At 37.3% G+C, this 15,261-nt stretch overlaps 1 protein-coding gene across 1 annotated transcript in view; it reads right to left on the bottom strand.

Moving 5' to 3' along the window:
- Anxa10 (annexin A10) overlaps nucleotides 1–15,261 on the bottom strand; it is a 75,272-nt gene that overhangs the window by 18,282 nt on the left and 41,729 nt on the right. Inside the window, exons 4-6 of the mRNA XM_055597885.1 lie at nucleotides 3,056–3,169; nucleotides 2,487–2,577; nucleotides 865–944 (exon numbers count right to left, since the gene is read on the bottom strand). Of these exons, the coding sequence (XP_055453860.1) occupies nucleotides 865–944; nucleotides 2,487–2,577; nucleotides 3,056–3,169 (285 nt within the window). The remainder of the gene's footprint in view (nucleotides 1–864; nucleotides 945–2,486; nucleotides 2,578–3,055; nucleotides 3,170–15,261) is intronic.

The raw sequence follows: 15,261 nt of genomic DNA, 5'->3' as shown, positions 1-15,261 counted from the left end.
TTGAGGTAAGGTTCCTCTTTGGTAATGTATAGTTTAATGGAACATGTGTAGGCAGCATTGAGCTCTTTTCCTGGCAGTAAAACATAATAGGAGCTAATTCAATTCTGCATTTCAATGTACTGGCTTCTTGGAAAATCATTGCACACACACATACACATGTCAAATCCCATATTTTTGATTGTTTGCTTCTTTATTTGTAAATCACTTATAAGAATATTTGTATTATATGATTTGTTGCATCAGATGAGAAACTCAATCACTTACCACAATACCCTAAATGGAGAGTAGCAGCTTAGGAAACCTAGCCTATCTCCAACTCATGTAGTAGTTAAAAAGTAAAATAAAGGCTGTAGGGATAGCTCAGTGGTTAAGAGCACTGGCCTTTTCCCCAAGGGCTCCAGTTCAATTCCCAGAATCCATGTGGTGGGTCACAACCATCTGTAAGCTCAGTTTTAGGGAATGTTATGCCTTCCTCTGACACTTGTTGGTGCCAGGCATGCATGTGGCACACGGGTATACGTGCAGACAAAACACACATACACATAAAAATAAATTTTTTAATTGCAAAAGATAAACCTGGAGTGTATTTCTAATTTAAGTTATACATTATAAAGTTTTAAATTTTTAAATGATCATTTATACACGTCTATAATAATTTAGAATATGGTAGATTTAGAATGTTTTAATACAGAGATGGTACACAGTCATCCTTATAACATATGTAAGACAAGTTTTAAATTAAGTGACTCAAACTTGGCTGATAGTAAATGTTATTATATAGCATGAGGCATGAACTATAATATACTGGACTTTATAGTGTCTGTATTTAAAAGTGTAAAATGGCATGGTTTTGCAGTGACATACCTGGATCAAGTTCATGAGAGTATCTCTGAAGTGTCCCGAGGTTTCTGCATAAATGTCCTCTTGAAGGTTATTGTTGTATTCTGGGCAATAAAATACTAATGTTAAAAGCATGGCTATTATAGAACCTCCTATCAATGGGCTTTACAAAGCTAATGCTAGTGAATGTTAAGTATGAGGAAGCCATCAATCAATTGGCTTTTTTTTTTGTATCATAAATTATGTTAATCTATATGGATAATAATAGTAATATCAACCTAGGTCTGCCTTACTAAAATTATCTATTTTTGAGTCAACATTGAAATGAACATTGGAAATCTCATTCTGTAGGCCAGAGTTGTTTATTCCATGCTGTAGACTGTTGGCTAGTCTAAGCATTTCCCCAAATGTTCCAAGTCATTTCAGTGTTTTATTTGATTTTGTTCAGAAGCATTAAGAGTGACTGTGAGACCATTCAATTTCCACAATACACAACTGGTTGGAAATCAAGGCATTACACCATTTTTGATATGAAAGTAATTTTTATTTTAAAATGTGAAAAAAAACTTTGATTTTGGTAACTTGTTGGGATGATGACATTTATGCAAAGTAGAGAGATGGTTTTATTGAGTAATGGCCATTGTTTCTGTATTTTGTTTATAATCAAGTGTCTCTTGGGTAAAGAACAACATAATCCTGAATCAAGATTCTGGACACTTCCTGCATCTGTATCACTATTGGTAATCACACTTGAGCAAAATGTGCTTGATTTTCTGAGGAATTATTTCATTTTCAGCGTGATAATCATCAGTTTTATTTAATGAACAAAGTGAGTTATATTGCTTCATTATATTAGTTGTATTCCATGTTTTAGTCGTATGATCACTATATAATTGTTGTATCTCTGGTACAATGTAATGTTTCAATCCATGAGCACGTTGTGTAACGCTATCTACCATTTTTCATTACTCTTTTGATACCACCACTCCTCTCTGTCAGCTACATTGAGGTATAAAATACATTTTTATTATTTTTCCTCACTGTACTGTGCAGCAGATTATCAGAACTAAGTCCTCCAATATAGATGTGACAGTGTACCGGTTTATCAACTTCCCCATCCTCCCATCTACTCCAGGATGCCAAAACCTCTGGTGAGTTATATTTCTAATGTAAGAGTGCTTGCCATGGCTAATCTCCATTGTCATCCTAACACATCTGGGAAGAGGTAAAAGCATAAAAAGAACTGATTCTTTCATTCTGGTGTGTGGGCATGACTGAAGTGGAATTTTCTTGTTTGCTACTTGGGGTAGAAGGGTGCAGTCTATTGTGGGCGGTGCCTTCTCTGGGCAGGTGTGACTTGGCTGGACAAGAAGAGTAACTGAGCAAGGCAGGGCAAGCAAGTTGGTAAATAGTGTTTCTCCATAAGCTCTCCTTCAGCTCCTGACTCAAGGTTTCCATTTGAGTTCCTGCATGGACTTCTATTAAGTGATGGACTATAACTTGCGTTTGGTCAGTGTTTTACCAAAGCAACGGAGAAATAAACCAGAACAGTACCTTAAAACTATTTAAAATACATGGGATGAAATATATTTAGCTGTTATTTGAAAAGCAAGTTCATTATATATACATATTTATGTATTCCTTACGTAAACAGTAGGCTTCTCGCAACTGGAAAATCTCCCCATTTGTTCTTGAAGCTAATATTTCAATGAGGCAATTCTCATCGGTGCCTGCTCCCTAAAAATCAGAGAGAAATATGAAGATACTTTTATTTGGACCAATAGTCTGATTCAGTATTTTATTTTCATTCTGAGACAAATGATTATAAATAGATTTAACAAATTCTCATGACTTTAAACACATCTTCCTCAGTATGAGGGCATGTTTGGAAAAGAGACTAATCTGAACAGCACCAGAAGCTAACTCACTCACTCTTGGAATTGAGCTTGAAGGTGACTGAGAATGTCTGAGTCTCTATAACCAAAGAATAGTCTGGTCTCAGCTGCTTGACTCAAAGCCTCACTGTTCTCAGAAAGCCTCTTTTTACCACACTTTTTCCATGGTTCCATGATGTCTCTCTGATCGTGCAGAAACATCTCTCCTTTGTCGAATGGGAATGTCTATTCTTTGTTGAAATCTGAGCCTGTCCCTGTAAGAGGTATATTATTGGATCTGCCTGTATCTGATGCCGGTATATTACTGGGTCATTCACTACCTTCATGGCATGCCAGAGTTCATGAGCATCGTAAGATGGTGGAGGGTACATCAGGCCCACCATCACTTCTTTGAAATGAGATGAAAGTTGCTCCTTCAGGTCTGCAATCAAGTCCTATGTGGGAAGAAGTAAACATGAAAATTAAAACACTCACCAAAGTTACAAGAGAAATATGACTGTCAGGAGTCTTTTATGAAAATGTCTTTTTTATTTCATCAGGTAGTAAGCGTGGTTTTTATTCACAAACATATCCCTTGGGCTGCACTAGAGAATGGATTTGAGGGCTTGAAAGGTCTGATTTAATCACATCCATGAATGACAGAGCATGTGGAAGTATTGGTCACATCAGTACAGGGACTATTTCTTTCTGTAATCCTCAACCCTCATGATTCTTTCGGTTTCCTTATGAAAGTAAACATTGAACCTGAAAACATCTTAATTTGGAGTCTTTGGTTTTTCTGGATAGAACTATTGAACCATCAATCCTTAAATAAAATGTTTTTCTTTCTTTTCTCATTAGCGAAGTCTTTTTTTTTTTTTAAGCAGGGTTACTTGTTATCTTATGGATGAAAAACTTACATAAATTGATTAATCTTACACATTTCTCAAATAACAGTCACACTACCTAAAATAGTGAATGTTACTTAAAAGAGTACATACTTGCTAGATTTTAGTTCTTGGAACACAGCTACAAAATATTAAACTTATACTTTCTGTTTTTCTGATTTACTAAGAAATTTAAATTTATGCTAAATTACATTTATATAGGTTTATCGGGACAGTTGAAGATATTTAAAGTTTATTGTTTTGCTAAAAATGTGTGAAGTATATCTAGTTCTACATAAAAGTGTGAAATAGTATTTAGTAATTTGCACTATTACTAAGGCATAATAAACTCTATTTGGAGAAATTCAAACTGGTCAAACTTTATTTACAAGGCCAAGATTTCAAAACAGGTGAACTTGAAGACCAGGAAGACACTGGCTGGGGTAAAATAGAATGTGCTCAGAAAATGACCAAGTTAACTTTAAGTTGGTATCAAGTTAGTTTGAAATCTAGATGTTTATGGAGACTCAGACGTAGCTTATTCCCACCTGTTTTCACGTGTACAGAGGATCGGCCCTGAAAATGGGAATCTGAGCACTATAGTGTGAGGCTTCAAGTAACAACTATTTATCGCTGCTGTTTTCCAGAATGAGCTTTGAGGATGTGAACAGAATTTTGATTCACTACATCAGTACTATAATTAGCTGTAAGCAGTACACTGAATAGGTGAGGAATAAAAGACAGTGCCTGGATATGATCTTTTTGTAGTATTTTAAGACAGTCTTACTGTATAGCCTAGGCTGGCCATGAATTCACTATCCACCTGCCTCAGGCTCCTGAATGCTGTGACAGCAGGTGTGTGCCACCATGCCTAGCCAGTCTGTTTTGTAATGGTGTGTAAGGTTCAGGCAGCCTAGAGAGTGAACACAGCATATGTCTTGCAAAGGAGTAGATTGTGTTTGCTTGTAGATGGTACAGCACATTGAAAATGTGAGTGTACATAGACAGACTTAATATGTCATTATAACAAGGGAGCAATGCTTAAACAGCTGATGCAAAGGTTTGACGCTTGAATTGGCTCCTGACCCGCCAGCCTTTTTCTAATCTTAAATTGATTCCTTCTTTAATATCCCAATAATTTTGAACTTACTATATATATAAAACAATCAGGGTATAAAAAACTTTATCAAGTGTTAGGGTCTGAGAATCACTTAGAAAATACCCAGACCCGAGTAGTATGAAAATGTAAGGAACATTTATTCTGTAGAAATTTTCCAGCATGTAAGGACCATCATTTCTTAGAATGGGAACAGGCAGTGAGCACCTGGGCCCAATTTAAAGGCAATTTGGGGTTTCCAGAAGAAGTGAGGTAACCTTTCATTTGATTAGTTAGTAGTGACTCAGGAAGTGTGTTGGAAGGTGGGATTTAGGATTAGCTAAACATTTAGGAACTTTCCATAGTTGCTAAGGACTTTTCCTCAGGTTTGCTGAATCATTATACTTAGCTCAAGACCATGTGTTAAAAATTTAAACTGATTGGCTGCCTGAGAGCTATGGGTTTTCCAGAAATGGTTTTTCCATGTTCTGAGAAATAGAAACTCAGACCTAGTTACGCAAAGTTGAGAATAAAGCCTGTCTCAGAAAAGACCCAGATTTTTGGTTCTGTGCTCTCATTGTGAAACTCCTGTTTGCTTCAGGTCTTTCATCTCCCCCTTCTTTCATAAGATTCCCTGAACTCTGCCCAAAGCTTGGCAATGAGTCTCAGGATCTGCTTTGATACCCTCCTGGGTAGAGTCTTTTAAAGGCCCCCTGTGGTAGGCTCCTGTTCTGTTCTTCATTTTCTCCCTCTTCTGATTTCCATCCTGTTTGCCTTTCTGAGGATTGATCATCTTACCCAGGGTCTTCCTTTTTGCTTAGCTTCTTTAGGTGTATAGATTTTAGTATGTTTATCTATATTCTATGTCTAATATCCACTTATAAGTGAGTATATGCCATATGTGTCTTTCTGCTTCTGGGATATATCACTCAGGATGATCTTTTCTAGATCCCATCATTTGCCTGCAAATTTCATGCTTTCCTTGTTTTCCTTGTTTCCATTGTGTAAATGTACCACACTTTCTGTGTCCATGCCTCTGTTGGTATTGTTTCCAGATTCTGGCTATTACAAATAAAGCTGCTATGAACATAGTTGAGCAAAAGTCCTTATTGAATGGTGGGGGATCTTTTGGGTATATGCCTAAGAGTGGTATACCTGGATCTTGAGGTAGCACTATTCCTAATTTTCCATGCATGGAGATAACCTAGAACCCCTGCACAGATGTAGCCCATTACAGTAGTTCAGTCTCCAAGTGGGTTTCCTAGGAAGAGGAATAGGGGCTGTGTCTGAAATAAACTCAGTGGCTGGCTCTTTGATCAATCACCTCCCTCTGAGGGGAGAGCAGCCTTACTAGGCCACAGAGGAAGACAATGCAGCCAGTCTTAGCCAGACCCTAAGACCTGATAGTCTAGGGTCAGAGGGAAGGGTTGTGGACTGAGGGAGGCGCATAGGAGGAGATGAAGGAGGGAGGGTGGGATTGGGAGGAGACAAGGGAGGGGGTTACAGCTGGGATACAAAGTGAATAAATTGTAATAAATAAAAAAATAATTAAATAAATAAAGCTTGTCATGGAGTTCGATTAGCCAAACAGATTGGGGCCCTCTGAGGGTCTCTTGGAGACTTTGGAGTTATTATACCTCTCACAAAGTATGATAAAACTTCATGCATGTATTTTTTCCAGGGTTTATAAACACATGAATTGTCTCAAAAATTCCTAAACTCAGCATTCAGCTATATGATAATGCGTATACAATATGTTTGTAGAACATACATAATATATAAATGATTCCATAAAAATGAAAGAGTAAATAAATACATAAATAAATGAGTGTGAAAAGAGAAATGTTTTTTTATTATGTGCAAAGAATAAACGTTCTATTTAAGTGGAAGATAATTTGAGCATTTTAAGTCTTTGATTAAGTCTTTAGGTACATTTGTTTGATCACTGTTCTCATCCCATACGTATATAACATCTGAGTTTTTTAAAAGACATTATACCAATTCTAGACAAATATTGAATATGTATTTCACTAAAACCTGAGTTTAGGATTGCCACTAGATGGTGATATCTATTTTACTTTGTTCTCTGTGTCTGTGTATGAGAAAGAGAGAGAGAGAGAAAGAGCAAGAGTTATATAGTAAATTTGTTTTTAAAAATTAAGTTGGCAGGCTCTCTGATCACCTCCCCTCTAGAGTGGGTGCAGTCTTGCCAGTCGAGAGAGGAAGACAGGCAAGGAAGACAGGTAGTCAGGTCACAGAGAAAGATGATGCAGCCAACCCTGATGAGACCTGTTAGGCTAGGGTCAGAGAGAAGGAGAGGAGGTCCTCATCTATCAGTGGACTAGGAGAGGGGCATAGGGGGAGAAGAGGGAGAAAGGATGGGACTGGGAGGAGATGAGGGAGGAGGCCACAGTTGGGATACAAATAGAATAAATTGCAATAAATGATAATTATAAAAAAATAAAAAATTAAGTTAAATAACAGTTTAGTGAAAGAAGCCATATTAGATACCTTTTACTATCACTATGTTGTAGTTTCCAATCTTGTGTAAGTTACTGGAATAATTAGAGGAATATTACTAAATTTCTTGTATTTTCACACTTCTGAGTAAAGGAAACAACAGCCCTCCTCACAGGATTAGTATAAGTTTTATGAGACATGGGGAAAATGCTTAAAAATACTTTTAACACTCCAAAATGTACTCCAAAGATGTCATTCCCTCCAAATTATTAAAGAACACTTGCAAATCAGTAGTCTTCAGAGGTAAACAAAATGGCACTGCAGCATGTTCTCCATCTTCTCAGTCTCTCTCTTATGACACCCACAGCTCAGAGTTTTGTCTGTTATCCTTCATTTCTGCTATGTTCCCCATGCCCTGTTGTCAGTACTGTCTCTTGTGCCTGTTTCTGAGAAGTGTACTGATGCTCTGTGGGTTCCATATATGGCGATTCTATAAGAATACAAGGGAGATGAGAAGTTCCCATTGCTTAGTGACTTTCAGTTTCTTGATTGGAGCAAGCGTGGTCGGCCTGTGATGTTCATGCAATGAATTCACCCAATGCTCTGCTCAGCCCCTGTCCTTGGTAAGCAGCATATGCTCGCAATTCTAGAACTGGCCAACTCAACTCTTGCTGCTTCCTCTGTAAGCCTTGGACACGCAATCATCTTGTCTCTTCTACAACAACAGAGCAGCCATCTAATGAGCTTTGGTTCTGTGCTTATTCCCTTCTCTGTAAAAATCTGAGGGTAACATCCCCTCCGAAAAAAAACCCATATCAGAATAATCACTCTTCTGCCTTAAATGTTGCCCCACTCCAACATAAACATTGTCATTCATCTGCATAGTTTATCTCTGAAGAAAGTGGGTACTGGGTATGTTAGTGCATGTAAAGTTAACCATAAATTCTAACCAGGGTTGACAAAAGTCCTGGTACATTCTGATCACTTCTTGGCCCTTATGGTTCTCGTCCTTGCTCCTGGTTGGTCCACTCTCCCTATAAAGGACTTCTCCCTGCTTCTGAAACAGCAGATCTACTCTGATGCTTGACTTTGACCTTCATTCTGTCTTTCATGTGTTTCCCCAACATTTTCTCATACTTCAGTCTTCTCATAAAAAAAACCAAACAAACACAAAAACCCAAACAAAAACAGAAATAGAAACTATATAGCTTCCTAGCCATACAAGCCCCCAGCACTTCCTGCGTTTCTCACCTGACTTTGTCTCCATTCCTACTAAAGACAGTACCTACTGTCTTTAAACTGATATATTTTACCAATTAATGTCCCTTCTCACCAAGGCAGGATGTGGTTCCATCATGGCAGAGCTTTGCCCAGCTTTCTCCATTGTTCCTTCATGAGCTCATGGAGTTGTGCCTGCTAACTACTAAGCACTTGTACAATAATAACAAAGTGAGCAAATGAATGGATAGGAGGACATGTAATTCAACAATTATTTGTTCGTAGTCATTCTTGAGTAGTTTGAAAATAAGCACGGAAAGCAATCTCTATTCCCAGCAGCTTCCCTTGAGTAGAGAGTGCAGATATCAGGGGAAATAACCAAGGCTCAGGGCACAGCAGGGCGAGGCCTATAGATGTGGGAATAGCATATCATTATCAGGGCACCAGAAAGGAGATTGCGCCTTCAGCAGAGAAAATAAATATTGAATTGTATGTTTAAATAAGTATACTTTGAAAGTTCAAAGAGGAACATTCAAGTTGACTTCCTAATTAGAGCCTTAAATTCGCACTTGGAGCTATATAAATAACTTCCTCCATGCAACCTTTGGAGTGTGACTTTCCCTAGTCTCATCGCCTCTGATTTCCTATTTTCTGAAGCCTTGCCCTGAAGCAGGCTGCAGCAGAATCACAGCTTGGCCTTCCATTAAGCTAATGAGTACTTGCTTTTCAAATTGAGCTGTTCTGTCCCACTGACAAAACCATTCTGACCACTCTGGTTAAATTAAAAATAAAACATTTTCTCATCTGTGATTTCTCTTATTCACATCTTCTTATGGATAAAATGGGGGTCAGAAGTGGAAGTATGATGCTTTTCTTGTTTGAATATACTCTGGGGAACCCTTACATATGCTTCTAATTTATGTGCCTTTTCCTCATTAAGCGTAAAAATAAAGCCTATCATTGAAATACTCAAAAGGCGAGCACATAGAGTGAAAGCAAAAGTCCATCAATTCTATTTACCATGAGGCCCCTGCATAAACATATACTTGTGCTTATTTGTGAAGACATATGTGCAGGTTGTTGTGTTACTTTGCTACAGATAGAGAATATTCTTCCAAATAGCTATATTCCACACACATTTTATTTAATGCTTCTGTGTCTAATTGGGCTGTTCATTTTTCGATGGGAATGATAACAGTTTGGTCCTCTAGAGAAACACAGCGTATTGAAGTTGATACAGTTTGGACTTAGAATGTCCCTTGGAGGATCATGTGTTAAATGTTTGGTTCCTACTATATGTCTATTGGAAGGTTATGGAAGCTTTAAAGGTGGGACCTAGTGGAAGTCTCTTAAGCCATCATGGGCATGAGGGTAGTGAGACACCAGTTCCTTCCCTTCCCTTCCCTTCCCTTCCCTTCCCTTCCCTTCCCTTCCCAGCAAACCGGACATCGTAAAACACATCTTGTCATAAACTAGATGTTTAGTGAACTTCTCAGTATCTTACACACCAAGGTTGCCAGTGCTTCCAATCTTAGGATTTCTGTTAAATTTAATCTGATTTTTTTCTTTCCACAGAAAGGAAATCATCTCACAGAGCATTGCCCTGCACTCCTGGCAGATTTGATTCCTTCTTTGGAGTAACCCACAGCTTGAACATTTTCAAGTCATAGCATTGCTATTTCTGGTCAATCAGCTGTTTCCAGTCACATTTCACCTCGGTCCTAGAGACTAATACATGCCGTGTTTTAGGCTTTCTGGACTGACCATGCTGTTTTTGTTTGAATTGTTTTACAAAAGCATTTCCAATAAAAGGTAGGATCTGTGCATCTCTAATAGACCTAGCATATTCTTCGCCAGCTAGCTATCCATTCTTAATTTATCAAGCTGGTAAGAATTTTGACTCTGGTTCTTTTCATTTCTTTAGTTGTGCTCAGTGAAGTAGGACATTTGGTCCCCAGATACAGTAGTTCAAGAGAAAAATGTCATCTCCTTTCAGCTTTCTCCTTGGCAGCGTTCACAATGAGGGGGAAAAGGTTATGTAGACTCATGTCTAATATTTAATATTCTAACAGTACCATTCCTGAGACGATGTTCAGTTTTTTTCTCCTGGCTGACCTCTGGGCACAATGTTTGGTCTACACTCTTATTATTTTTGGTATCCTAAACAAAAGTGAGCATAGGATCCTAATGCGATCTGCTTTATCTACTTACACTCTCTGAGGATTCTTGCATTTCTGGATATATAGGAATAATTCCTCCTCAGTTAACTATATTGTTTCATTGTAGGACATATCGGCTTCTGGACTCTTCTAAAAATGACCCTAACCCTCCCACACTTAACAATTCCAAGTAGTCCTGGTTATTTGTTGGAGATAATACAACAAAAATATGAAGCTGGAACTACTAAAATGGAAGTCAATAGTGTTCTTTCTTTTGGTAAAGGAAGAATAGCTTTGTCACCTTGGGCAAGGTTAGATTGCATAAGTAAATTATATTGACCTTGGAAAGCATTCACAGTGGCAACCGCTAAGATCATTACAGATGATAGACCCACCTGAGACTTTCTCCTTGTGGCCAAGGTAACAGTTTCATAGCTAATATATCCTACTTCATGACCCAGATTAGAATTTCAAGACAAATAGAAGGGCAGTGTTGAATTTGAAAAGAAGGATTCTTCGATTTTTTAGGTTAATTCCCATGATAGTATAGGATTTGATAATTCATTGATTCCAGAAATCAAGTGAAGGTACTGTTAGGAATAATATTCCACTTTACTCTTTTGTTTATAGCTCTTTAATGAATATAAAGACAAAATTGATGATCTGTCAGTCTTTGTGGTTCAGAGTAGAAAGAGTGGATTACATTTGGCACAAGCGTAAAATGTGCCAGTTGTTGTTAAAGTTGTATAGAAATTGGGTTAATACAGGCAAGTGGCAGTTTTCCCTGGACCTCATATTTATAAATATTATGCACAGCGAGGCACTGACAGTCTTTGCTTTTGTCCTCCTTCTCTAAGGATGGTTACATAACTCCGTGAGGACAGACATAAGGTCTCTCTAAAAGAACAAAGGTAGGCATGCATTCTGCCCATTTAAAGAATTTAGTTTTCCTCATCTCTTGGTTTCATGGCTAAAATGCAACCCACTATATGTGAAGATGCTCTTCATGTTGATCTCTGAGAACTGTAGTCCAGGGAACAAACAGCTGAGATGGTCTGACCATTACTAATGAGAGTACAAAGTGTCTTTTGTCTTTGACTCATGGGCCTTCTGTACCAGCTTCCATGTCATCTTGGTTAATTAACTTGCTATCTTGTAAATAAGATCCTACACTTTTCACAATTCTTAATTCATATCTGTATCATATGTAGACATATAATTTAGTTATATGTATTTATAGAATTATAAAAATAATAATCTTATATAAAATATAACTATACATTTAAAGAAAATATTTTCAATCTATTCGCATAATCTCAAGAAATGCCCTGTATAAAAATACAAGTATCTCCATATCAATATAAAAGAACACATTGCTGAAAGAAAAACATAAAGGATACGAACTGCTAGCTGCAAACAAGCAGCATCTCGTCTCTAGGAGAAACATGGAAATATGCCTCCCATTACACTTTATCAGAGACAAAAAGGCAAGTTAAAAACTGCAGCAAGTTTTCATTACACATATATGATAGACTGGTTAAAGCTGCAGTGAAATTTCAGTTGCGCTGCATGATAGACAGGTTAAATTGACAAAACTGCATATCATCCAGTGTTGCTGATAACTTTAGAGGAACAGGAATCGTTATGCATTGTGGGTAAAAGTGTGAATTCACATAACTGCCTTAGCGAGTAACTGAAGTGTAGTGAGGGTACTTTTAATGCAAAAATAACTGTATTGTCAGTTTTCTATTCCTCCTTCTCCTCTCCTCTTGTTCCTCCTTCCTGCCATAGCTATTAAATATGTCATTACAAAGAGAAATAATTTCAATAAGAAAACTGCAGAGGTGATTTTTCTGCATGTGTGGAACTTTGATTCTTTAGAAAAATTTTTAGAAATTAGAATTATTTTTCTAATCTGTTAAGTTCCAGGTTTTATCAGAAGGTTTATTTAACTCAATAAATGTAATATTTATAAAATATTTATCTGTGACAAACTAGATAACAAAACTCAGCCTTTGGGCTAAAACTACATCTGTTGATCCTTTTCAAAATAGAAATGATGTGAGAAGGAGAAAGAATCATTCTAAAGGAAGGATGAACATCTATAGATCAGATAATTTCTAGCTACTTCTTAGCTATAACACTCTTAAGTTATTGATATGTTTAACCATGAGCTCAACGACAATAAGTGAAAGTGTAATTGAGAACAAAGAAAGTTTGAAGCATGAACTTCTTAGTGAAGATAAACAGCTTGGGCTGTGATAGCATGATGCTGTGGGCTTAAACATTAGAGTTTGAGGCTCAGAATGCTGAGGAAAGAGAGTCAAAAGTCTTCCTGTGCAGTTTCGGTTTTTACTGAGATACATTTCCCTAATATGTACACAGCCATCTCCTTATTATATACACAGACCTTTAGTGTCTTTTCTTTTTCTTATGAAAGAAGTGCTACTAGAATAGGGATCTCTCTTTTTTTTCACATCACTAAATTATCTCATTAAAGGTCTATTTTGAGATATAATCACACTGGAGGTAGGGTTCTGAAATATACATTTGGGTGACCATGTTTCTGTCTATATTGGCCACCATTTCAATGCAACTGTGGTGGGTATTCTGAACACACTTGTGAATAAAACAAATATCCCCTCCTTTATGAAGCTTGTATTTCAGAGTGATGTGACACATCACGGATAAGAATAAGAACAGGTGGATATATTAAGATGATAAGTGTTAAATGTTATGGACATACATACATACACACACAAACAGAGAGAGAGAGAGAGAGAGAGAGAGAGAGAGAGAACAAGAGAGGGAGTTATTGGTGCTAATATATACCTTGGATGAGTTACACTGTCAAATATATTAAACTTTCTGGAGTAGTTGCTATTGAAGAAAACCTTGGAGTACTCACTGCCTTTGACAACTCTGGTGCTTCCTTAGTTGAGAACAAAGGGTATTAAGGAGGGGTTGTGGAAGGCACAATTTAGTCAGATGGTTTAGCCAAACAATGCTGTGATGAAACAGAAATCAACATATTATGGAGTTGACCTGTTACGGCTGAAAACTCGGAACCACAAATTGCTTTAATGTTCCAGTTGAATTATTTAAGGAACCATGGTCTAGTTGTCAAGTTTGTCATTGATGGACAGGATTCTCTCCATCCCTTAGTCCTGTTCATTGTCAATACTTAGACACTTGCTTTGGTGGAAAAGATCAGTGGGAAATCTCATTATTTATACTGACAACTGTGCCAATCTGATGAAGAGTAAATGCTTTTCAGTTGAGCTTGAGGATTAGTTTTTGTTATATTTAAGGCAATGATGATAGTGATCAACTCCAAAAGTCTGGTACTAATGTGAACCCTCAGTCAAGAAGTACTTATAAGCTTGCCTCATATTATGCTTTTCTCACAGCTAAGAAAACAATGTTGTCAACTCTTGATTATTCATGTGAGTAGAAAATAGAAGTATCAATGGTTAACATAGAAGACAATCTTTTTTTTTTTTTTTTTTTTTTCACTTAGAAAGCGGAGTGCCGTAAATGTGAAATAGGAGATGTCATTTTGGATGCACACAGTGGAGAAAGCCAGGAGGACCTAATGGAAGGTTGGGCAGATTAACGTGAAAAGCAGACACAGCAGAGCATAAGGGGAAAAGAGAAACTCAGGAAACCATGGCTATTTTAATTCTAGAGCAGATGATAAGGAGGTCCTCCCTCATAATTTATTTTTTATTTTCAAAGTAGATGGTAAAAAGTATATGGACAGAACATAATTCATTAGTCTGTCTTATACTGTCAATGAAGAACTTCCTGCATATTAGACCTTGACTGAGTTCTAGAGGACAGGAATAAAATAAGCCAGTCTCTTTTTAGATGTTATAATGAACTTGATAAAACATAAACAGGAACCAATAGCTACTGTCATAATATTATATACAGGGACCTCTCTGACTCAAACAGGGAGCACCTAGTTCAGAGCAGAAAGCACATGGCAGGCTGAAGAGCTTTGCAATTGCACCCAAAGTTGGATTGCATCTTACTGGAGGAGCTTCTTTTAGCTCTGAAGTCAGAGTCATCCACCAGACATCAATCAGTCAATCTTGCTATTAAATAAACATTTATACTAAGCTCTGGCAGAACAAACATTGTTCCAAGTTAGTACACTGGTAATGAGGAGCAGATGAAAACAAACTCATGAATTAGGATCTACTGGTTTTGAGGAGTGGGTGTCCAGTGTCTGAAAGTTTAATGGGTGCAGCCAATGTAATGAGGACTGAGGCTACTGAAGGCAGATGAAACAGCATGATGAAAAATAAGGAAGCAGGCAAGGATGTTATGGAAAACTACAAACATTTCCTGGGGATGCAGTCAATGCTGTCCAAGATAAAGTAAGAATGGTAAGAAGAGACAAAGATGGAGAGAGGGGGAAGGGAGCAATGGGGGAGAGAAACACACACACACACACACAGAGAAAGAGAGAGAGACAGACAGAGAGAGAGAGAAAGAGAGAATATGAAAACTAAAAAGAAAGTAAGAAGGCTTCCCATATCATAAGAAAGGATGAAAGGGACTGGGAAGAGTTGAGGGAGGGGGCTTCAATTGGGATATATAATGAATTAATTGTAAAAATAAAAATAAAAATGAATGAAACATAAGATTAAAAAAGAGGTAAAAAGGATCCAGGTTTGGGTCATACATCTATAGATAATTATGATGGAGTAATATAGTAA

The sequence above is a fragment of the Psammomys obesus genome, unplaced genomic scaffold (assembly GCF_907164565.1).
Source record: "Psammomys obesus unplaced genomic scaffold, mPsaObe1.curated_primary_1811, whole genome shotgun sequence".
NCBI lineage: Eukaryota > Metazoa > Chordata > Mammalia > Rodentia > Muridae > Psammomys > Psammomys obesus.
Note: the sequence above shows the minus strand (reverse complement) of the source record. Positions and strands in the feature narration are given on the sequence as shown.